At 42.3% G+C, this 23,318-nt stretch overlaps 1 protein-coding gene across 1 annotated transcript in view; it reads right to left on the bottom strand.

Annotated features, from left to right (window-relative positions):
• Positions 1-398: 398 nt before the first annotated feature.
• Positions 399-23,318, bottom strand: part of Tspan7 (tetraspanin 7) — a 106,654-nt gene continuing 83,734 nt past the window's right edge. Inside the window, exons 2-8 of the mRNA XM_005352847.2 lie at positions 18,191-18,379; positions 15,597-15,671; positions 13,653-13,748; positions 12,200-12,355; positions 6,595-6,678; positions 1,691-1,766; positions 399-1,397 (exon numbers count right to left, since the gene is read on the bottom strand). Coding sequence (XP_005352904.1) covers positions 1,698-1,766; positions 6,595-6,678; positions 12,200-12,355; positions 13,653-13,748; positions 15,597-15,671; positions 18,191-18,379 — 669 coding nt within the window. The 3' untranslated portion in view covers positions 399-1,397; positions 1,691-1,697. The remainder of the gene's footprint in view (positions 1,398-1,690; positions 1,767-6,594; positions 6,679-12,199; positions 12,356-13,652; positions 13,749-15,596; positions 15,672-18,190; positions 18,380-23,318) is intronic.

Raw genomic sequence — 23,318 nt, 5'->3', positions numbered from 1 at the left:
GCATACTCAATCAGATCTGGAGGAGAAAGTGAAGAGGAAAGAATATGTGTTTATAGAAATGATAAAAGAAGTGACAGATACTCATTTCATTTTAAAATGGAAATCAGACTTTAAAAACTCTGATGAAATCTTTGTACTGCTTTCAAAAATTGCAGAGGCACGAAGTGCTACAAAGGCACTGTGGCCCAACAGTCTCTCTTATTCATGATAGCCCACTCACGATTCTGAAATACCCATGCTAAAAGCCCAACCCTCCAGCATTTTGGCTAGGAAGGGATACATGTGGATAGCTATCCATGTATAAAATGGGGCTTTCTCCCAATCCCGGGAAGAGCAGAATGGAATGGGAGCGTGTATTAAAGATTGTAATCACAGTCAAAGAAAAGAACCACAACACAGCCATTTGGAATTGCTCTATTTATTAATACATATTATCACAAATGTTCACAATATCAATGCATTCTTGTTGGCATGCTAGACAGAGGCATTATTTTTAAGATCTTTAAAAAATATTTTGACTTTCATTTCCCCTCTACACTCACTTTGAAATTGATCTGATGAGGTCCTCAAAGTCTATAATGTCAGTGCAAGGAAAAAAAAAGAGAGAGCAGGAAAAAGGAAAATGATAGAAATTAGTTGGGCGGGGCAAATCAAAAGGAGTATCTGTGCCTTCAGGGGAGTAACGACATAGCCTTGTAACAGGATTATACAGGTTTCCTCTGAGAGGAAATCCTCCACTAAGCTGTTTCTCCAAACCCACGTGTGGAACAATTCTGAGCAAGGAGGTCACCCAATGTTAACACCAGTTTCCACCATGCATGCGACATGCCGTTTTCTCCTTACAAATAACTCCCACTGTGTCTCTCCACATGTCCTAGGCAGCCTAAAGAAGGTAGGAAAGAATCCCAGTAAAGGGAAAACCACAGCAAATCAGATCAAGGCAAAAGGAAAGAGAACTACCATCTGCTTATTTACGGAAAGGTGCATGGCATTCATGGACCACAGTGAGGGACTGACTGAAGCCTCCCCTACTACATGCAGGGCCACAAGGGGCCAGTGATGATGTGATAACCAGTCACCTACAGTTGGACCAAGTACATGTGAGAGAGCTGGCACTCACGGGGCCTTAGGGCGGGGTTCACTATGACTAGCTGCAGGGGGTCTGGCTACCTGTGTGGCATTACAGGGCTTCACAAGATGGACACTACACATGATGTGGGCTGAAAGGCAGAGCATAGACTGGGTAGGTGTGTCAGTTGCACATGGGGGTGGGGTTGTGGGGAGTGGGGGGGAGCAGGGAGGGCTATTATGTACTGTGCTCTAACGTTCTTTGGAAGTCTTTCAGAGATTGCGCAGTTCCTTTTAAAAACAGGCCTCTTTTCCATAGTTCTGAAAGACTGAGAGAGAGAGAGAGAGAGAGAGAGAGAGAGAGAGAGAGAGAGAGAGAATATGTGAGTGGCACACCAGCACATACAGCCTGCACCCAGAGGCCCAAGGTGAAGAGTAAGCATGCCCACCTTTTCATCATGGCACCCGCCCCGTCTCCTTCCCAGCACAAGGAGATGAGATTTCTATACATGGATAACACTGGGTAGTTCGGTGGCTGGGCCCTCTTCCTGACCACTTGAAGGGTAGTACGGGCACCAAAGGGAAAAATACCCACATGCAATACTGCCCACTTGCCACTTACCTTCTCTTTACACCATCTCATACTGATTGGCAGTGATGAACCGGGACAGACAGCAAGCCAGCAACATGCCAATCAACTGTTGCCAAGGAAAACAAATGAAAAAGAATCAAGTCACAAACAGATGTATTTAGTTTTGATACATAATAACTGCATATATCTCTCTGTCAATACAAAGAGTTGACATGATCCATGTGTATCCCTAGATAAAACTTTTAGTAAATGGAGCTGTCCTTATGTGGAAAGGACAAAGATCAGGAGTGAAGAACAAATGGATTTGACTTGTCGTATCTAAGCTTGAGGTAGTCTAAGTACTAGTGGGAAGTTTTAAAACTGGCTACCAACTTCTAATACCAACTAGTATTAAAACATGATCATGCTGTGAGATTAACGCAAAAAATAATTAAATGGCACAGAGCTGGTGTGATATTAAAGGAAAGGCTAAATTTTAATTCAAACACATAAGCTTTGAATTATTGGAAGGCTAAATATATTTGGCAGATTTTTCGACAGCGTATGATACTCTAGTTATACTTGGCTGACAGAATAGTGGCTTTTTTCCCTTGAGACAAGAAGAGAGACTTAATTCTTGACTGGGTCCACTTGCCAGTGAGATAACAAGGTTATCACTTGTAAGAGGTGGGTGGGGAGAAGGTACGTGGGAAAGCAGAGCTTTAATTTCTGTTTGTCTCTCAATCACGTAGCTATTACTGGCCTAGACACGCCCACATTCATTCAGGGGCCATCTCCTAGTTCTTCAGGGGAACACAAAAGCCACCCACAGAGAATCTTACCACTTCCATAGAGAACCCTGGCCCCTAGTCTTTGTGCCTTGGATTAGCCAGTGGCACAGGTGAATCTGATGAAAAATGATTCTGACAGCAGGACGACACCCTTAGTCACACGTTTAGTAACCAAGAGTCATAAACCTCTAGGACTGGCATTTCTTGGAGAGGCGCCTGATGGCACACTTGAGTCCAGAGGCCATTTTACTTTGGTAATAGTGCTTTCTCTTTAAGCAACTGGCTAGGTTTTGTTGTCGCACAGGTAGCTGTGACCTCTGAAAATACAACTGCATTATTCCATCCACAAAATACATATTATGTGCAGTTGTCAAAGGTATCGTGGCTGCAACTTTCAGGTTATGTTGCTGAGTGAGAACCTAAATTCCTCCAGGAGCACAGGGACTTTGAAACTTACAGCGTGTCTCTTTCTATATTATATAGAGAGACTGATATTTTCCGAGGCCAGCAACTTCCAGAATATATTTTACAGTGTGAAAAAATATTCCAATAAAAAACTAAATAAGTATGGAAAGGGTGTAACACATTCAGATATAACAAAATTTTGATTCTTTACCACAACTCTTTGTAATATTTTAATTTCAGTCTTCCAGATAAGGGAATGTGTTTAATAGGTTCAACTATCTTCCTCAAACTACACAGCTAGTCTTCATAAAGATTAATGTTGCAGCCACTTCTGTATCTGGGACTAGTCCCAGCTCTTTTCTGCCCTGTACATGGAAAAAGAAACAGGTCCTTGTTAAGTGACTCCTAAAAAAATTACTGACACAGAATAAAACTGTGTCATCCCATCAAACTGTAGGCCCCAAGGAAGGTCCTGCAAGGAGGGGAGAGGCCAGGAGATGAATTGGTAGAAATGGATTCTGTATTTCTTGGTAAAAACCTTTTGCCTTTGAATTAGAAGACTTTTCTAATAAAAGAAGGGAAAGACAGAGGAAGGGAGAGGGGGAGGAGAGATGGGAAGAGTACACATAGATCACCTCTCCCTCCCTCTCTCCCACCTTCTTCCCCATCCTCTCCTCTCTTCCTGCCCAAGTTCTCTCTCTGAGGATGGCACCTATCAAAATCACAGGGAAAGACAGAAATGTGCTGGCTCATGCCTATAACCTCAGCATTAGGGAGACCAGGCCCATGTAGGAGGAATTCTTTGAACTGAGTTTCACCTGGGCTACACAGTGACTTCCAAGAGTCTGGGATAAACTGTGAGACCATCTCCTCCCAAAGAAAAGGAAAGACACACCCCATCGAAGCACACTCAATTCTTACTATAAACTGATAGGGCAGGCAGGATGTGCTCATCGAGCTCAGCCAAATGTGCTTTTCCTTGAGAGGACAAAGGGAATGGGAGCTCTGGGGAGCGCTAGCTCAAACTTTGCCATCCACGCAGGAGAGCTAAGCCAACTTAGCTAACAAGGGATGTGGTGCTTACAATTCAGTCAGAAAAGTGGACTCAGCGCAGTTTTCCTTGCACCCTTACACCTCCTGTCCCATGTGGCACAACAGGTGTGCAAAAGGCCAGTTTCTCGGAACAGAATACAGAGAAAGGGCAAGGAGGAGACGGAAAGTAGATGAAGAAAAGTGAGAGGGAGAGGCAGACACAGAGAAGTGGGAAAAGACGAGAGAAAAGCAAGGGGTGGGTGCCGCTGATCTTTCCCACACACTTTGACCTCTATTCAGTAGAGGGAAACCAAGGCAGAACACTGTAATTCATAGCAACCAGCATTTGTGAGGTTTGGCTTTACCATATCTGAATGAAATTTGTAAAGCTTGGCCTCTGGGACACTGACTAGGCTCTATGGGGTGATACTTCCTGAACAGGCATCTTGTAAGTGGTTAGCTACCATTGCTCCAGGGAGGTCCTAGATCTACTGGTGTGTGGAAGCCATCCCTTATCTTCCAGGAATTTGGTTGATGGAGACAGAGAAAATAACTGCAGTTCCTACTATCTCTAGCCAGGAAGAGCAGCCATGACCATCCACCCCCTTCCCTCCCAGCCGGGAAGAGCCAGCCATAACCATTCCCCTCCCAGACACAAGTTGAACACAGTTGTCAAGCAGGGTCGGCCTGGCCATGTGAGTGAATGGTAAGACATGCACCATGCTAGTGGGCTTTGTGATGGCTCTTCTCATCTCAACATTTGTGTTGCTCTCTGGTGAGACTGTTTTCATGATCCTCAGAGTCAACGCTCCTCTTTCGTTGTTCTAGTGTGCCACCAAGCATCTTCAAACATTCCCAACTCACATATGTCTTAAAGACAGCACGGTTAGACTAATGATCATCATGCTAGCCAGCTACTTGTCTAAGCATAAAGCCCTCTACAGGGATGCTTGAGAGAAGCATGGACAACACTTGATGCATCTCACTGATGAAAACAGGATCTTCCTACCCTTTCACTTCCACACATATAACTACACAGGCATGTTCTTAGATAAGAAGCTTCATCAACAAGCTCCCAGGATCACATCACCTTATGTAGTGTATTGGCATCATGTCACTTTATTTCTCTATGGAAGCCATGAAGGAAGACTTCAGGTGTGTGTGTGTGTGTGTATGTGTGTGCACACATGCTCACATGCCAACCACTTCTACATTTCTGGTGTTAACAACCTGTGTTGAAACTACATGCTCAAGGCCGCCAATTGTATCCTAACATTTGCATGAGTCACGAGGTTTGGGATCCTTGAAATTGTCCCTAGGCCATTAAGAATGTTGCTAAGTGTTATTACTGAAATGTTACAGCAATTGGGAGAAAGTTCAGGGCAGTAACTGCCTTTGAAATGTCTCTGGAGACTGAGTTAATTGCACTGTTTGTGATCCCAATCTGGTTTGTCCATGTGTTGGCATGTTGGGGGTTTAATTCACTCCATGAGTGCAAAAACAATGAAGTATGTTTCCGGAGGATTTTCAAATTGCAACCCAAGAGACAATCACAGTGACTTACATACCCTTGGGAGCTGACATGTCACACAGGTTAGGAAGAAAAGCATTTCACTTTCTTTAATGCTAAGCCCTGCCCGGCAGAGACATACTAATAAGTACTCCTTGGTTTAAGCAAGGACCATGTAGGTAATAATTTACTAAACTATAAAATTACAATTTAGCTACTTTTCTTTGAACTTCATATTTCAATAAAAACATTTCTGGAACAACTTTGAATAAAGCAAAGCTGCATTTGCATTGCTAAGCAGAACAACAGATGCAGAGGGGGAAAGACTTTGCAGTAACCTCTAGAGACGTGGAATTCTGCAGCCACTACTAAGATATCAACTGGACTTTCTGTGAAAAATGATCTGGTAGTGTGAAAAAATCTGAGTTTAACATAAAGTTTTATTAAGCTTCTAAGTATACATGTCAGTCCTTGTACCCATAGCAATGTTATATCCATAACAAGGATATACCGCTTGTTCAAGAGATCAGAAGCCAGTAAAACAGGACCTTACTGGCTAGAGGAAGGCTAAATTTCAGAATTAGATTAAATGTATTTTATCCTTTAGTATGTATGGCTTACTTAATTGGCATAATTATATCTCCCACTGGTATATAAAATGTGAACGGAGATCAGGAGATGGAAAGTTTAATACACAAATAATTAAGTTCCTTCCTAAGAAACAGAAGAGTCAAATCCAAAGATTCAAATAATGCTTATAAGATGAAGATTGCTAAATATGAACTTCCTTTAAAGGGAGCAATGCCATATATAACCCACAGAAACTAAAAAAGAATAACAACAACAACAACAAAAACCAGGTCAAGCAGGGAAAGAGGCTCCCTCAAATCTAGGGCAGCCAGTTGATGTTTGGAGTTGTTTACAGTTCAATAAAGCCAGAACCTTGTTCTGTTACCCTCCATTTGACCTGTGAGGAAGCAAGTTGTTTTACTGGAAGTAGTCATTAGTTGAACTGTTGCCAATATTCCCTTGACAGCAAAACTTCATTTAAGTTGAAAAAGAAAAATCAATAAACAGATGACCTGAGGCCTAATGAGCAAGGACCTCTGACCCCATCTATCAGCATTCCCCAGAGCATGGGAAGACAGGCTGAGAATCTGGAGGTCAGGGAGGCAAACAAGACCAGGAGACTGGGAAAGGCACCATGAACTGAGTACCTGGGAGAATGCGATGCCAAACGCCACTCCTGCGATGATCCCCATGTTAGTTTCCATGAAACTGGTAACCAGATCGTAACAGCCCTACAAAGAGAATCCAGGGAGTCAAACCAACCAACCTGCCAACCCACCCACCCACCAACCAACCAGTCAGCCATCCATCCAACCAACCAAACAAGAATTCAAGCATACAAAAAGTATAGAGGATAGCAAAATGAACCCACACAGGACACTTCCCTAATATATATATATATATATATATATATATATATATATAGTCAATATTGTTTCACTAAGACTTCTCCAATACACATTCCCTAGCAAATTCCAGACATAATTCCACCCATGGAGTTATCATTAGTAGGACTAAATTTATCAAGAAATATAAAAGTTCTATGAAGTATACTCCGTAGAGACACAAATGGAAACATTCAAAGATCAAAAGGTATTCCAAAACTTCGAGCTGAAAATTTCATGAACAGTCATTAGGCTGGTCATTGTGGTGCACGCCTTTAATCCCAGCATTTTGGAGGCAGAGACAGGTGAATTTTGTGAGTTTGATACAAGTTTATGTAGCAAGTTCTAGGCCAATCAGGGCTGGAAAATGAGATATTGTCTCAAAACAAAAACAAACACCGTCATTAGCATCTTGTCAGGGAATGATGAACTCTTGGATAAAGAGAAATCATTTGGTCAGAGGAAAGTGTTCAAATTGCCACAAATTTTACAAAGTTTGAGTTACTCCTTAAGATTTTTTTCTTAATAACAAAACTCTATATTCTAGAATTAGCTTTGTCAACATTTACTATGTAACCTTGAGTAAGTCACTTCACCTTTCAGAATGTCATTAACCTTATCCATAAGACCAAGTAAATTTCCTCTTCATCTTTAATCTTTAAATATTAATAGCTAAATAGAACAATCGACAGCATTTTAATGTTAAAATTAAAATGTTGTTGAGGTAGATTATACTTTATCAACTTAGTCCAGGTAGGAAATACCTACTTATTTTGCATGCTCCATACTATAAAGAAAGGGTTTTAGATCAAACAGTGGGACTCGAAGTGTACATGGGCGTATGTGTGCATGGATACGTGTGTTTAAATGTTTATTTATATGCAACTAACCAAATCTACCTATTTTTGAGTGGACTTATTCAGCAAAGAATATCCAGTCTTCCAATAAAGGACTATGACTTGAATATACAAATTGTGTAAAAAAAATAAAGACATTTAATAAACAGAATCAAAGTGGTTCTTGTTTTTCTGGAAGATCATACTAAGGCATAATAACATCTGAATGACCACAACAACCACCCCCACTGTCTTTCATTTTTAAATTCCAATTTTGTTTAACAAAGCTCATAGCGCATGGAAGTTCTACCAATGCTTTCTGCTCTATATTGTCTATTATGCCCACTGCATCTTTATAGAGAGAGGTTACATTAGCTTAGAGCAGTGCTATAACATGGATTCAATTGACAAAACATACTCCTCACTATCTGATATAAACATGAAGGGAAGTGCTTGCTGGCTCATGGGGAGTTGTGTAATTTGATTCTTTCTGGTGAAGCTTGCTGATTTCACTTTTACTAGCGATATGATACATCACATTACCTTCCAAATGGTAACAGGAAGGAGAAACACGTGGGGTAGGAAGGCTTCAATAGGCAGGAAGATAAGCAGCTATTCTAACCCTTTCCCAAATGATGTTTCTCCAAGCTGGCCATCACCACAACCTCCCTTCACTTAGTGATGTCCAAGTGTGGAAGTGACCTTCATATCATCAGCATTAGATTGTTCCAAATATGAAAACACTAGCCTGATAATCCCACATGAATAGAAGCAACAGGGGTAATTTTCTTATTCTGGAAACTAGTTGACAGAGTTGCCTCTGCTCCCTCCATCACGGCTTTAATTCTGTACTTAAACCCAATCTGTTTTTCTATAAGTATGATTTATTGAGAGGGGGGTTGCTTGTTTTTGTTTCTCCAGTGCGGGGGCTTTACCACAGGGCTTCAAACACACTAGGTAAGCCCTGTCACTGAGTCATATCCCAGTTCTGTTTTTGTACATTTCAAGAGGAACTTTATTTTTGATATGCTCATTGTTAACCAGTGGGAGAAGCCACAAACCCAAGTAACTGCATGGTATGAGTTCACCTGTGGCAAGAATAGTTCTCCCTGTTAAACCTTCTGCATTTCCTGAATGAGCAGCATGGAACTTGGGAGGAATGCCAAACTGGAGGTCCTACCCAGACCTGTAGAACCAGCTTCTGCTGGGTGCTTGGGATATTTCCTTCTAAAACATTTTTAGTGACTCTGAATGCATTTTTAACAAGCTCTCCAGCTGTTTTCACATACTCATTAAAGCTTGAAAAAGAACTACTGTTCTGTAAAAAACAAAAAGTTATCTAGTTTTACTACAAAGAAGAAACCAGATTAATACACCCTACCAGTAATAGAGTAAACCAAAATGAGAAAATGAGAATGATTTTAAAAATGTTTTCCACCCCTTAATAGAGTTTTTTTCTATGATTCATCATTCAGTCCTAAGGTCTACTCTTCAAGTAGCACAGCTCTGGAGATGCAAGGACTGCTTTGTACTACAACCACAGGTCATGTTTGCGTTCAACCTTAAGTCCTGCGCTAGGGCATGAGCTTATCTACCCACAGCCATCTCTCTCAATTTCCTAATAGGAAAGCCTGGTTGTCAAGCATGAGATAAATCTAGAGACCTGCTAAGTCTCCTAGGAAACACTGAGAAACAGAACAATTCCCTTGTACTTGTGGCGTGTCTAAACCTACAGTCGCCAAGGGAAAAGCATCTGCCTGTGGAAGACTTTTACTATTTGGAGAAGGCAAGTTCCAGAAAGGTTCTACAGGTATCTCTTTAGCTGCCAAGCAGAGTTAGTCTTTTTTCCTCTTGTTCTTAGAAATTGGCAAGAAATCCCTATGCTAGGGGCTCAGCCAGTACAGATAGCTAACAGAACCTGCAGACATTTCATCATCATGCTAGCAGAAGAAAAATAAATCCTGTGCCCTAATCGAAACAAATAATACTCCGTGTAATGGTTCAAACCTCCTCCTACCTGCTCCCCACCCAGACTCTGTATAGTAGAGGGCCCCACGTTACCAAGTCAAAGTCAAAGTCCATCCTTATGTGTTATCAGAGATAGGGTTCCAAACACCAAATGATCTGGAGGAATGATCTGCTTATTCTAAACTGCAGGGTCCTATAGATCTAGAATATGGCTGTAATCGAGCCCTTCTGAGAGGGTGGATGCTGATATTTATGAGCACCTACTATTACTGTCTCCATTCCACTCTATGTGGGTATCTATAAGACGTGGAAAGGAGAAAGAATTTGTACCAGAGGTTCATATAGGCACTAAATGAGAAAGTCGAATGAAATGCAGCAGACAAATTTCATCTGTGTTCTCCTTCCTCTCAGGATCCAGGTTAGAGAGAGTTATGAATGCAGCGACAGAGTGGTTCTGTAATTTCCCCAAGTCTTTGAGGCACTCGGGGAGTAATAAATAGCGGGAGTGCGGTCAAAGCATAGGCTGTCACCAAAATGGCAAAAAAATTGATACCTATCTTTTCTTCTAGAAATAATTTTACAAATTACAGATACACCATAGGCCCCAAGTTTTCTTTTATGTTTTCAAGATGCATTTTATCTTTTAATGTGTGTGTGTGTGTGTCTGTGTGTGTGTGTGTGTGTGTGTGTATTCACAAGAGCACATGCTTGTGGAGGCCAGAAGAGGGCATCAGATTCCTTGGAGCTGGAATTAAAGGCAGTTGTGGGCCAACCAGCCTCAGTGCTGGGAACTGAATTCCTGCCCTGTACAAGAGCAACAAGCTCTTTTAACCTCTGAGCCATCTCTCCAGCCCCTTTCTTTCAGATGCTAACAGAAAATATTCCCTATAAAAATCATTGTGAGAAAGTAAAGGTAATTTCAACATTGCTGAGATCACATTTGCATCACAGATAAAACCTAGAGTATCTCACTCTGTGCCTGGCATTATGCTTTAGATAATTTATTTCATTCATTCCTCATATTAACTCTAAGGAGCAAGAACTATTATAATCTACAGGTTACATATGGGAAAAACACACCCGAGAAAGGTTAAGTAACTACACTAAGATCCCACAACGAGAAGGTACCTGATTCAAAATTTAAACTGACTCTAGCCTCTGAATTCAGATTTCTAGGTTCTTAATTTTCACAAAGGAGGGTATTTACGTGAAAAAAAGAAATTTACCAAAATTTGGTAGGTGCTGTTTTTACAAGCCATATGGACCAAAGCACTCACACCCATAGATTACTTCTTGTCATCTGTCAATCAAGAGTCTCTCATATGCTAGTAGGTGTGTATGCATACTCCATAAAATGGCAGCAAAATGATACACATGGCTCTCTAATCAGGGGCGATTTCCCATCCAAAAGGCAGACATAGTCTATGAGAGGCAAAGGAAACCTCAAAGTTTGAGTTCCTAAGAATATTCCAATAGCAGTTGGTGTTCTTGAAGCTGAGATAGTCAGTAGCCAGTCTTTGTGAATCATATCAAGAGTGAAGTCAAAATTTCAGAATGACAAAATGAGCACCCAGGGCAGAAACAAGGCCTTGAAACATTCCTGTTACAGACCCCAATATAAAATGGGTAAGATACAGAAATGACCTCATCATATTCTAATCTTGAGAGAATGGCTATCATCGCTTTATGAATTATTCAATAGGTGGTCCAGATAACACAGGACTGTGACGACATTAGAAGAACAGGATGTTTTCTTGGTAAGAGAAGAAAATTCGCCCCATGGGTGATTAACTATAGGCAAATCCAACAGTACATTCTGCTCTTTTGTTTCTCAAATCATAGTTTATATAGGGCGTTTCTTGAAATGTTTAAGACTGCTGATAGCATTCACACACAGTTGCCATGTGTTCGCTGCATTCCCTATAAAGAGTAATCCAGAATTGGTTTCCCTTCTCTCTGACTCCTGGAAGTTCATTGCTCTCCTTTGCGCTAAGAGCAGACTTCCACACCTCGTTCCACCATCCTTTTTTCTCTCTGCTTCTTTGGGAATCAGGATGTTGACAGTGAGTTGAATTGGAGCTGTTCATTTCTTTTCCTACAACAGTGAACTCCCTAAAATAAAGGCCACCCTCCTAGCAGAAGCAGACGCTGTCTGTCAACTCTACTCCCTTCTTCCTGCCAAAGACTGGCGCCCAGCTGTGAATAATTTCATGTTTCGATGGTATATTAAGTAGAAGAAAGGCACCCAGAAAGAAGAAAGCAAACCGTCTCTGTCTGACACGGGCATCAAGGTTAACAGAAACCATTTGCTAACCCTTCATAGCTGTGCCTGGTAGCTGCTTGCTGTGGGAGAGCCACGTGAGACCAATTGGAGGCACAGCTTCCTCTTTCAGAAGTGAGCAGCCTCAAGTGCTTCTCCTAGACAAGCAAGCGCCACAAAGGAAGAAGCTCGACTCCCACGAGACTATCCTTTCTAACCTATTTGTCTTAATTTCATGAAAGGAGCTGTCGTTGCGAGCCTGCCAGCACCTGCCTGTCCCACTAGCGCGGGGAGGAAGAGGTACCTTCTGGTTCACTTTGGTGGCGGCCACAGTCAGATTGTGCAGATCCAGGGGGTTGCAATCAGTTTCATTCATGCAGCAGCTGGGGGGGATGCCGTGGTCCTGGAAGTAGGGGCTGCTGCTCCAGTTGGTGTAGTTCTGTACGCCGCAGCAGCTCAGCTGGTAACAGGGAAATAGAAAGAATTCAAGCGCACTGGAATGTGGCCTCCTCCCTTTCTGCCCTGAAACTTTTATAAGAAAAGGAGCAGCCAGACTTCCGATAATAGCATCCACCTTTGGTGCGGAAGAAATGAACTCAAGCTCTTCTGCCGATCATCTTGTTTATGGTGCCCATCTGAGCTCAGAGAAGGAAGCTGAATCTACATTATGCTGCTTTTCTTACCCTCTCCACTGTGAAGTAGTATGTCTCTGCCCTTGCTAAACATTACAGCTGTGTAAGAGTGCTCTTAAACACGCAGATGCGTATATTAATTACACCCAGAACCCTGATGGGCAGGCAATGATTTCTCAAAGTTTTCAACTGGATGTGCAATAATAAGTAAATAAATAGCTTCGAGAGAACGGTTGATCTATGGGAAAGAAAGCCACTGTTGGTGAGCTATAGTCTACTACTGACTTGGTTTTGTAAAGCTGTTTTGAGAACTGGCCATGCTTGTTTGTTTATGTATTGTCTATTGCTGCCCATGGTTTTTTTTTTGTGCAGTGGTGGCAGAGTTGGTTTTGCAGAGTGTAAGGCCCCTCCCCTATAGCCTGAAGTATCTTCTCTTTCTCCCTTCTGAGAAAAGGTTTTCTGATCTCTCATGTAGACTTTGAAAGCAAATGAAACAAAAAAAGTTACTGACTGGTAAATGTGAGCATATAGTTCCTTATAGTTTTGACTTTTAGAAGTCTGAAATGTTGTCAAAATAAAATTTAAAATCTTACTGTTTCAAATTTTGAAATTTTGGGGAGTTTAAATACAGTTACGTCATTCCCCCTTTGCAGATCATACCTAACAGATTCTCAGTTCCCTGTTTGTCTACTCTCTACCCTTACTACAGGACCCCAACAAGTGGATGCTGCTCCCCTGACTTCTCTGTCTACCCTGGAGATGCCAATTCCAGAGAGCCAGCCTTCAGGCATTAGCTGGTAGCTAGACTGACACGAATCCACCACCTTAGCCCCTTTCCCACGGTGCCGCTTCTCTGGACAAATGGGGGTGTTCTCGGCACGTTCAGCACTTTTACCAACACAAGACATGCTGGAGAGAGGATGCCTTCTTGACGCTAACTTTCTGGAAAACCGAAACCTGGACAAATGTTTGGAACCAACTCTTCAGAATAGAACTGGACCAAGAGTTAGAGAGTGAGGATGAACAGCATAAGCAACTGATCTAAACTATCAATACCAGGCCTAGAGGTCTAAGCCCGGAACTTCCTACGCAAGCTCCATTCTCCTCTGTTTTCCGGAAACTTACGCTGCGCTGCACATGGTCCACGGCCCGGCTCCTCTCATCATTGCCGTTGTAGTTTTGCATGGCCTCCGTGTAAGTCCTCAGGAACGTGTCCTTGATCTACGGAAGGCAAAGGGGAATGCGGTTCCAGGTCACTGTAGCCTTAACTGACTCCGATTCCTCCCAGCTTCTACCCCAGCACCATTTCTTCTGAAATTTTCTCAGGAAGTGCTGACTATGGAGGGCAAGCCCTGTTGTTTTCTGAGACAAAGGTGCTCAAAAATTCACCAAAGGGTTAACTAGCTGAGGGATTTAAAGAAAAAAAGTTGGTTTCAACCACCAATTTAGAAGGAAGCACGCCCGCCGCCCGTCAGATGGCTCACTGAAGAGGCTAGGCGGGTTCTGGAAGGGCTGGAAGGGTGACTGGCCAAACCTCAGACATGATTTTGCTAGTTATTTTTCTTTGACTTGATTCATACCAAGCTTCCTTTTTTACGACCTTCTTTGGCTTTCTGCAGACTGAATTGTAGCAGACAGGCCACCAGCAGAATGGGAAGACTGAGGTTTGGGCTCCAAATTGACCTCTCTTCTACCTGACTGGAGTTGGACAAAGCCACCACTCATGTTAGCTCTGATTACCAAGACCAAAAGAGAAGAGGCTGAAGGACAAAAGCTTTTCTTGTTAGGAGAAAGCTAACGAAGCCTTTTCTCCTTGTCGGTGGACACATTTGCCCTTGGGATCATTTTTAAGTTCCATCTCACCTCTTTGAAAATCTGAGGAAGATAGGTAGTTGATAGGTAGACTACTGGGTCACATGGCTTGTGGCAAACCTTACCCCTGATTCGTGAAGTGCCTCTGAATTACGAAAGCAGCAAGTGGCAGTAATTGGCTGGCGGCATGCTCAAAGCTAAATATGGTAACCCTCCCAATTAGGCATATTCCATACTAAGTCCTGGAAATAATGTCCAGGGGCTAGTTAAGGGACACTAGCTACGGGACATTTAGCTACAAGCCAAAGTGGCTACCAGATCCAACTCTGTCACCTCATTTTACTCCCGTGTTGTATCTCAGGGTAGGGAATTGTATACAGAATAGGCCTTGTGTCACCCTGAGGACATATGCTCAAGAAACAAGGCTGTGGCGGTCCTCTAGGCAATCCAGGCTTCTTGACAGCATTAGTCCAAGCAAGTGGTACCAATGTGAGCGACTGCCACCCCATGAGTTGCACCACTTAGTCAAAGTGATCAAGGCAAGACTGAAATCCCTAGTGACTGCATGGAAAAGAGAGAACTTCTCTTTTTCACACATGCACTTAGGTCATGCTTTTGCCCCCCTTCTCTCTTCAGCTGACAGTAAAGAGTGAGCAGTCTACTTTAGATGCAGCATCATAGGAAACCGGTCCTGGAACATAGCTTTGGCATTTGGCATGCTACCTACAGTCCACGTCAAAAGGATAATAGGAAAAGTAAGAGAACATACACAAGGCAAGCTCCTGGGGAATATAACTCAGCATGCAAAAACAGAACCCAGGAAGGCATGCTGCTAGAATTCAACCGCAGCCACACTACTCCTAGGAGCACTCAACCTGTGTGCTAGGTTTCCATTCCCATGAGCCTATCTGCTACAGTGTTCCCGCTCTTTCTGTGGTAGAATAATGGATTTATAAGCAAGCCAATTATCTCAGCTTGCTTCTAGCACCAGAAATCTTACAGAGAAATACATGTGCTTTGTGCAAATAGCTACTCTCAAAGGAATACATATTGGAAGCTACTGCTTTAAAACAGAGAGGAGACTCATTTTATGAAAGAGCCAGAGAGAAAGCTCAAGGAAGGATCCACAGTGAAGGGTCTAAAGTTTGGAGGATGTTCCCGGCTAGCCCGTATGCGCCCTTTACATATTCCATTCATTTTCAAAACTCCTCTTCACAAAGCCTCTTGAACTGAGTTTTCTACCATGAATATACTCACCTCATGACGAAAGACAAATCCAGAAATGCCAGCTACAAGCTCAGCCAGGAACACCAGGGACAGGAACATGGCATACTAAAAATGAAGCAAACAGGGACAAAGTCACAAGGCAGGATTAAGAAGGCTTTGAAGGGTTGGAAAAATGGGTCATTCAATCCCTCTAGCCTCCGTAGGTACCTGTACTTGGGTGCATATGCCCACATTCAAACACAGACCCCTGCACACACACACAGAGAAAGAGAGAGAGAGAGAGAGAAAAACAGACAGATATTTTAAAAGCGTGCTTTTTCAGGGTAAACCTTTCTGCTAGGGGCAATTAGACAAGTCCTTATTATCCTTGAGAAAGTTCAGAAATGGAAGTAACCTTCTTGGAATTTCATGCATGAGTATCAACGTAGAAAACTGCCTTTTTAATATGCACAAATGTTTTGGGGCATGGATGCTGGGGAGACCTCAGCTAACACTGACACTGTGCCCTTCTGCCCAGACCAATCAGGGGAGACCTAAAAGGGCCACCCACTCCAAAGTGTCATCTACCTTCAATATGAAAATATTCAAGCTAGAAAAAAAATCCGCTCTATAGGTCAGGTCACAGGACATATAGTTCTGTGGTGTTTGGGAGACTCATCAGCCAACTTCTTAATGGTGAGAGAGCGCCTGTAAAGTCAATCTATGCAGATAACTTTCATTTCTTTTTTACACTCTTTTTGCAGTGAAACTTAGGGCCTCCAGTATTATGCCACTGAACTGCCACTCCAGCCCTGCCTATTCTATTTTTTAACTGTTCCAGTTACTGGAAAGACTTCTTCGCCCCCTGGTTGTTGGTCTACCTATTTCCAATTTCCATTTGCTGATATTGGTCCTGCTTTCAGATTTAGTATGCACATCAGCCATTTAGGCAAACTTCTCCATCTTCTTGGCCACATCTCAGAGTAAATGACTAAAAACCCACTTTATTTTGAAGTGCACCATCTTATCTGTTGTCAAAGACCAGGATGTGTATAGCAGGACGTGCCTCTTCACTATTTTGACTACCCCTGAACATTGTACCCTCAGCAGGCTCTTGTGGGGATGCTTGCCTCTGGGCTGAGAATGGAATGGAATTTATAGCCTCTACAAATTTAAATTCAGTTATAGCCTCTATAAGTACAGGCGCTACTACTACTAATCCCAAGTGTTTCTCATCTCATTCTACCTGCGCTTCCCAGCTGGAAACATACACACACTCTTTCTCTGGGTCTCTGTACACACGTAGGCAAACATCTGAGTTCAAAGATGTTACACAGCACTTAGGAGTTAGGAAGGCTTTCCCCATTTTCTGACTTTGAAAAACAGACAAAAGGAAGAGGAATTAATTCCTTACCAACAAGTCATATGTCTCATGACCTGCTTCTTCTCCTCTCCAAATGAAATATAGCAGTTCTGAATGTTTGTAATGACCCTAAATGATGATCTGGATGGACTACACAATGTCACATAACTTACCTATAAATGTGTACATATGACTTATAAGTATATAAGTCAAATACAAATGCACATAGGGTCATATATAACTCTTCTTAGTGACACATACTTTAAGAAAGCACGGGGTTAAAATATTTATGTTTTCTAAATATTAGTGAAATTCTCTACAAACAGCACAACCACTAAAATATGAAGCATGAGATTATGATTCCCTATGCCTAGGTATATAATTTATCTTTAGACCTCATAGAAAATATGATCAGAAGTATCATTACTCTGTGCATAAAAGGCCTAGTGCATACAAGGCCTACCATCTACCTGAAAGCTCTCTGGGAAGATAACTAGAAGAAGGCAAGTGGGAAAAAGAGCATTTACTGTTGTGTTCAGACATCCTCTTTGGGCCTCCATATAGGACAAGCTGTTATTGTTTGTGGTTTTTCATTTCTTAAGGCTAAAGCTAACAGAGGCCCCTAAGATTCTAATGACCATTAAAGGCGCAATAAGAGTCTTTCAGCGGTGTACCTTTGGGGATCCGTCACCGTCACTGCTCTGTCTGCACTAGGAGTGCACAGGCTGGTTCTTTTCAGTGCATCAGTCCTCTGAGTGAGAGGGTCTACCTTAGTTGAACTCCCACAGTGGGCCAGAGAGTGTGAGGGGAGAGAAAAGCATACACAGGCATCCTTGCACGTCAAAACTCAAGGACACAGGGAGGCCTGCTCCAATGGGAACGTAGGCATGTAAGGATGCTTGGGCTCAGGATGATCTCCTGCTCATCAAAGTCACACAATGAATGCCTGAGGAGATTTCCAAGCCACAGTTGAAGACTAGTACAGGGCCCCTTGCCAAGAAGACATTAATCGTTCACTGGGATCAATGGCCAGTGCTTTGCCAATCTACCTCAGGAAACTGGGACTATATTTGCTGTGCCAGGCTGTGTCTGGGATTGTTTTTCCCACTGGGGGGATTGAAAGGTGGATTAGTTACAAGTATGGTGTAAAATTAAAATCAATGAATATTAAAGTCTTTTGTGTCGGTGTGTGGGGCTCAGAGAAGGGCTACTTAACCATCATGTGGATTTATTGTTTTACAGAAAATAACTGAGAAAGCACATTATACTGAAATAAACTTACCAGTTTCAGCATCCATGGGCTACCACGGCATGTAGCAAAGCATCCAAAGAGGCCGAAAACAACAATAGTGGTACCGGTTCCGATGAGCACATAGGGGGCATTTGTGGAATTCTCAGCAATAAGGGAGATGTAGGTGCCCAAAGTAAGCTTTCCCCAGACTCCAACAGCCAACAGGATCACCCCGGTGATCTGTAAATGGAAGAGAAGACAGCATGAAACTATATCCAGAAGAGGTGAGAATAGGCATTGTCTCCGTTACTCTTTCATTGCTGTGAAGAGAGACGTGACCAAGGTGACTTACAGAAGAGTTTACTTGGTGCTTCAAGTTCCAGAAGGAGTACATGACCATCATGGCAGGGAGCATGGAAGCGGGCAGGGAGGCACAGTGCTACGGCAGTAGCTAAAAGCTCACATCCTGATCCATAAGCACGAGCAAAAAGGGAAAGCTAAGAATGGCATGGGATTTTGAAATCTCAAAGTCTGGCCCCAATAATACGCCTCTTCCAACAAGATCACAGCTCATAATCCTTCCCAAACAGTTTCACCCACAGAGGGAATATGAATATATACAAATACAGCATCTAAATTCATGGGCCATCCTCATTCAAACTACCATAGACATAGAGCAATGTGATTACAGGTCAAGAATAAAGCTTATATGAGCAAGGCATACTTGTTGAAGGACTCCCTGAACAGCAAGAAATGTCAGAGGCCATTATCCAAAACTGTCACAGAGTAAAGGCACATTGATTGCTATGCAATTAGACCTGCCCCTTACATATCCTGAATATAGTTTTTACATTAATTGGAAATCAAGTCAATAAAGACACTTAAAAAAAAACTCTTATAGAACATCATAAGACATGTGTGAAAGGCGTTCTTCCAGTGTGTGTCTGTCTGGTACTGAGCTAGGTATGATCCCAGAAAGAATGCTGGCTCCTTCCTTCAATGGCATATGAGGATAGAGCAAGTCTTAAGGCCATCCTGAACATTTGAAGAACAAGGGTATTCTTGTCCATTATCATTAAAATCTCTATGAAGAAAATATTCTAGATAGTTTAGAATCCCTATTGAACTACTGTCACACAATACTTTATTCATTATAAAGCAACAGAAGAGTCTGATTATCGATCTCTTGAGATTGGTTATAATGCTATTTGTCAAATATCATCAACCATTTTGACTGAAACCTTACAACATGTCTAAATTCTAGCCCTGTGTATTTTTAAGGCCTTTACTTAGGATAGCAGGCTCAAGACTGTGTGTTAGGCCTTGCTTTTCATTCCCTGCAGTTCCCAGGCCTCAGTAATTGGGGCTGGTGAAGCCATGAGTTGCTTTGTGTCCCCACCATCCCACAGTTGCTAGATCCTTAAATTCACTAATAGCTTGGTGACATATTCAAAAGTGAAAGTTTTCAAATTACCACTACTTTTCCAACTGAGGCTAAAGTATTTCCACAGTTTTGTCCCATGCTGCAGCTCAGTGTTCCACACTAAAGATCTCAGATTTCTGTCAGTCTACCAAAGAGGCAAGATGAGAAACTCAAGAAAATTAGCAAAGTGTGTCTGCACGTGCGTGTGTGCTCGCGCGCGGACACACACATACACACACAAATTACTTTTTGAAAGAAGAAAAGGCATAAAGTAGTGTTAACAATGTATGCTGGATAATTAGGCTTTGCTTGAAATTTCATAAAATGCATATGAGATTTATTATGGTACTAACTCCCTGGTCTTGTCCCAGTAGCCTATTTTATAGATCTATCAATGTGCATGACAGAATTACATGTTATATGAGAAAAGAGTAAATATAGGATACAGATTTGAGGAGAAAGAATTTGACACTAATTTGGAAGAGCAGGGGCCCAGTGGAGGCTGACTGCCTATGGGAATGGCTTCGTTGAATTAAAACCAAGACTGCAGATGCTGCCAAGAGTTTCACATCCTCTGCTGACACCTGGTGGTCATTTTAAAAATGCACCTTCCCTGAACAGTTTGTTTAGCTATACTCTGACAATTAAGAACAAACCTAAAATGATCTTTACCCACTAGAATCAACTCTTATGTTACCCAGGGTAAAAACAGACTATGTTGATAAAATAAGATGCCTGCCACTAACCTTCTACTCTCAAATTAGCTACAAAGAATTCCATAATAATTGGATTCTAAGACATTCAATAGCAAGGGCTAGGTCTAGGTAGGGTATATATGACAGCTGTCATGTGTGTTGGATGGCTGCAGTGGTAGCCACAGACACCATACACACATATACACACACGACGGGGCACAATGGGATGGAAGGAGGGAGGGGGGGAGAGAGAGAGCCCATGTAATGGACGCTAAGGGGTAAGTGTCAGTACAGTCTGGGCACAACTCTGAATTATGACGAACAGAAGCAGAATACCACTAGCTGCTATTAATATAGGTTCTGAAACGAGGCTGAAGAAAACAAAATCATTAGCATTAGAAGAGGTATATCAGTGCTGGAATGTTAGTGCAACACAGTCCAGCATGAATGAAAATCTAAGTTCAATTTCTAGTATAGGAGAAAATAAAACCCAAAACATTAATTCAGACTTAAAAAATAGCATATGTTACTTTAAAGTTATAATGAAAGAGCATCATGGAGAGGTTTGTCCATGTGCCATAGTGTTCCCAGAGGCTCCTGGAATACACTCACTAGGCTTCATTTTCATCATAAATTGGATATTTGGGGAGCAGGCATCAGACGTAAGTGATTCTCCTTGTTCCTATTAGGTCATTCCAGGTAATATTGGGCAGGCTCCTTGCCAGTTCTGTACCATCTTGATCTTTCTCAGGAATCTGCAGCCATGTGACACCTTCCCACTCTGTTACTACATAGAGCATAGATCTGATCAATGTGGTTGTGAAAGGGTGAAGTCCCCATTGTCTTCACTCTCACTCCCTAACACCCAGCTTGGGAGCTCCACCTTCAGAGTGAACACGCCAAATCACTTTCATGATGACATGAGGTCATATTTAGCATGTCAAGAGTCAAGGAACATTTTGAAGGGCAGCAGGAAATGACGTGATGGGGGTATACACTATAACTAAGAGTCCCGTCCTAAGACGCTGTATGGGATTAGAAGGCACTGTAGCTAAGCACTAAGAAAAGGCAATGCCAAAGAGACAGCAGGCAGAAATCTCGGCTAGATCACATGTTATGTGAAAGCCTTGGCTCGAACATCCCAGAATGTCACAGGTTGGTTTGTTCTTGGTGACCACACATGGAGGTATGCTAGAGTAGTCTTCTTCCACCTCCATGGCTCTGTAACTCAGAAAAATACAGGATACAGAAAGCCTATGGTAATTATCAGTGGTTAAAATACAGTTCCCTCTGGTGTCAGATTTTAAGAGGAAAATTGGGCAACAAAGTATTCCTGTACTTAATTCTTAGGTGAGTGTGTTTGCGTATTTTCTGTAGCACTGGAGACACTGGGGTCTGGCTCTGGAGAGTACTGACAGGAGCCAGATTGCAGAGAACCAGAAGCCTCCATTATCTTAAGATGTCTTTTTTTCTTTAAACTTTGAGAAGTATGCTCGTTATATTTATAGCTTTGTTTCTTATTATGAGTTATGTGTCTGTGTATTTAGTACACTAAAATGTACTAGATTAAGAATTAGAATATATGGGGTTTCTGGTAGGCTTGGGAACGCACTGGAAGACAGGTAAAGGAAAGGGACTCAGAGTATTTAAAAGCCAGAGTTCTAGACTGGAAGGTCAGGAGACAAGGCCTTTGCAGCTCTGTAGAGAGTTGTGTGAGTTTGGACAGATCACCAAAGCTTTCTGGGTCTCAGTTCCCATTCCAGCACAACTAGGAAGTAGACAAATCTGGCTTTCCCTTGACCTAGCTCTAATGTTCTGATTTGAGAGACCTGAGCTTCAAACTTCGGTTGTTTACTAACTGTAATAAATTTTATGTGTGATTTTTGGGAAAATAAACAAAGGAAAGTTTACAAGGTTCTATTTGCACGTGACAAACCATTAGGCACAGGGCAAGCCAGTCAGTTCGTTTCTAGACACAAAGCTCTCTGTTTTGTCACTTTTCTAGAAGTCACCAAGCTCTTCAATCAGAGAGAGGAGAATGCCCAGTGGATTACATTTTTATACTGACACCCCAAAATCCATGAGCTTCTTGGCATAACCACAGTTTTCTTCTTTATATGAAGATAGCTGTTATCTCAACAGAAATAAGACCCTACTACAAACTATTTCCTTCTAAATAAGTTCTTTTGGCCCATTCAATTCTTGAGCTTTATCTTGTGCATGCACAGGTGTGCGTGTGAGTGTGTATGCATGTGCATTTAGCAGCACAAATGTGGAAGGCAGAATGTGCTGCACAGCCGGCAGATTTTCAGTACAAAGGAAAGGGAAGCTGTGAAATGAGAGAAATGGGAGCACCTTAATCATTGCTTTGCTCAAACCAAGTTTGAGGACCAGCAAAAGCTCCAGAGTTCAGGCTCTGTTTTCTGTGGGGCTTGGATAGGACAAAAGGTCATCTATGTACCATGTTCAGAAGACAGTTGAGAGCATGGGGCTTGAGTTAAAGCGTCAGTAGTGATTGCAGGGCTGTGGCTAGCTGGGGGAAATCATGTTGCCTGGAAACAGAAGAAGGCCAGAGGGTAAGGCTTGAGGTGGACGAGCAGTAGAGCACTAGAGGAAAATGCCAGATGGAAAACGGTGAGAGACACAGAACCAAGTAGCCATGCCTATAAAGGTGGCTCTAAATATGAGAAAAAGCGATGGAAGAGAGGAAGCTTCACATTTTAAAGGCATATGGGGAACAAAATACCATCACAGTTCCATGTTCATTAGCAGCTGTGGTATTCTTTATTTATAGATTCAGAAAAGCCCGTGTCTTAGCTACATTTTTATTGCTGTGAAAGGCACTCTGACCAAGGCAACCTTTAGAAGAAAGAGTGGGAGCTTGCGGTTCCAGAGGGTTAGAGTCCATGGTTATCGTGATGGGGAACATGGCAACAGGCAGGCAGCCGGCATGGTGCTGGAACAGAAGCTGCAATTTACACCCTCATCTAAAAGTAGGAGGCAGACACACACACACACACACACACACACACACAGAGAGAGAGAGAGAGAGAGAGAGAGA

This window comes from Microtus ochrogaster, chromosome 10 (assembly GCF_000317375.1).
Source record: "Microtus ochrogaster isolate Prairie Vole_2 chromosome 10, MicOch1.0, whole genome shotgun sequence".
NCBI lineage: Eukaryota > Metazoa > Chordata > Mammalia > Rodentia > Cricetidae > Microtus > Microtus ochrogaster.
Note: the sequence above shows the minus strand (reverse complement) of the source record. Positions and strands in the feature narration are given on the sequence as shown.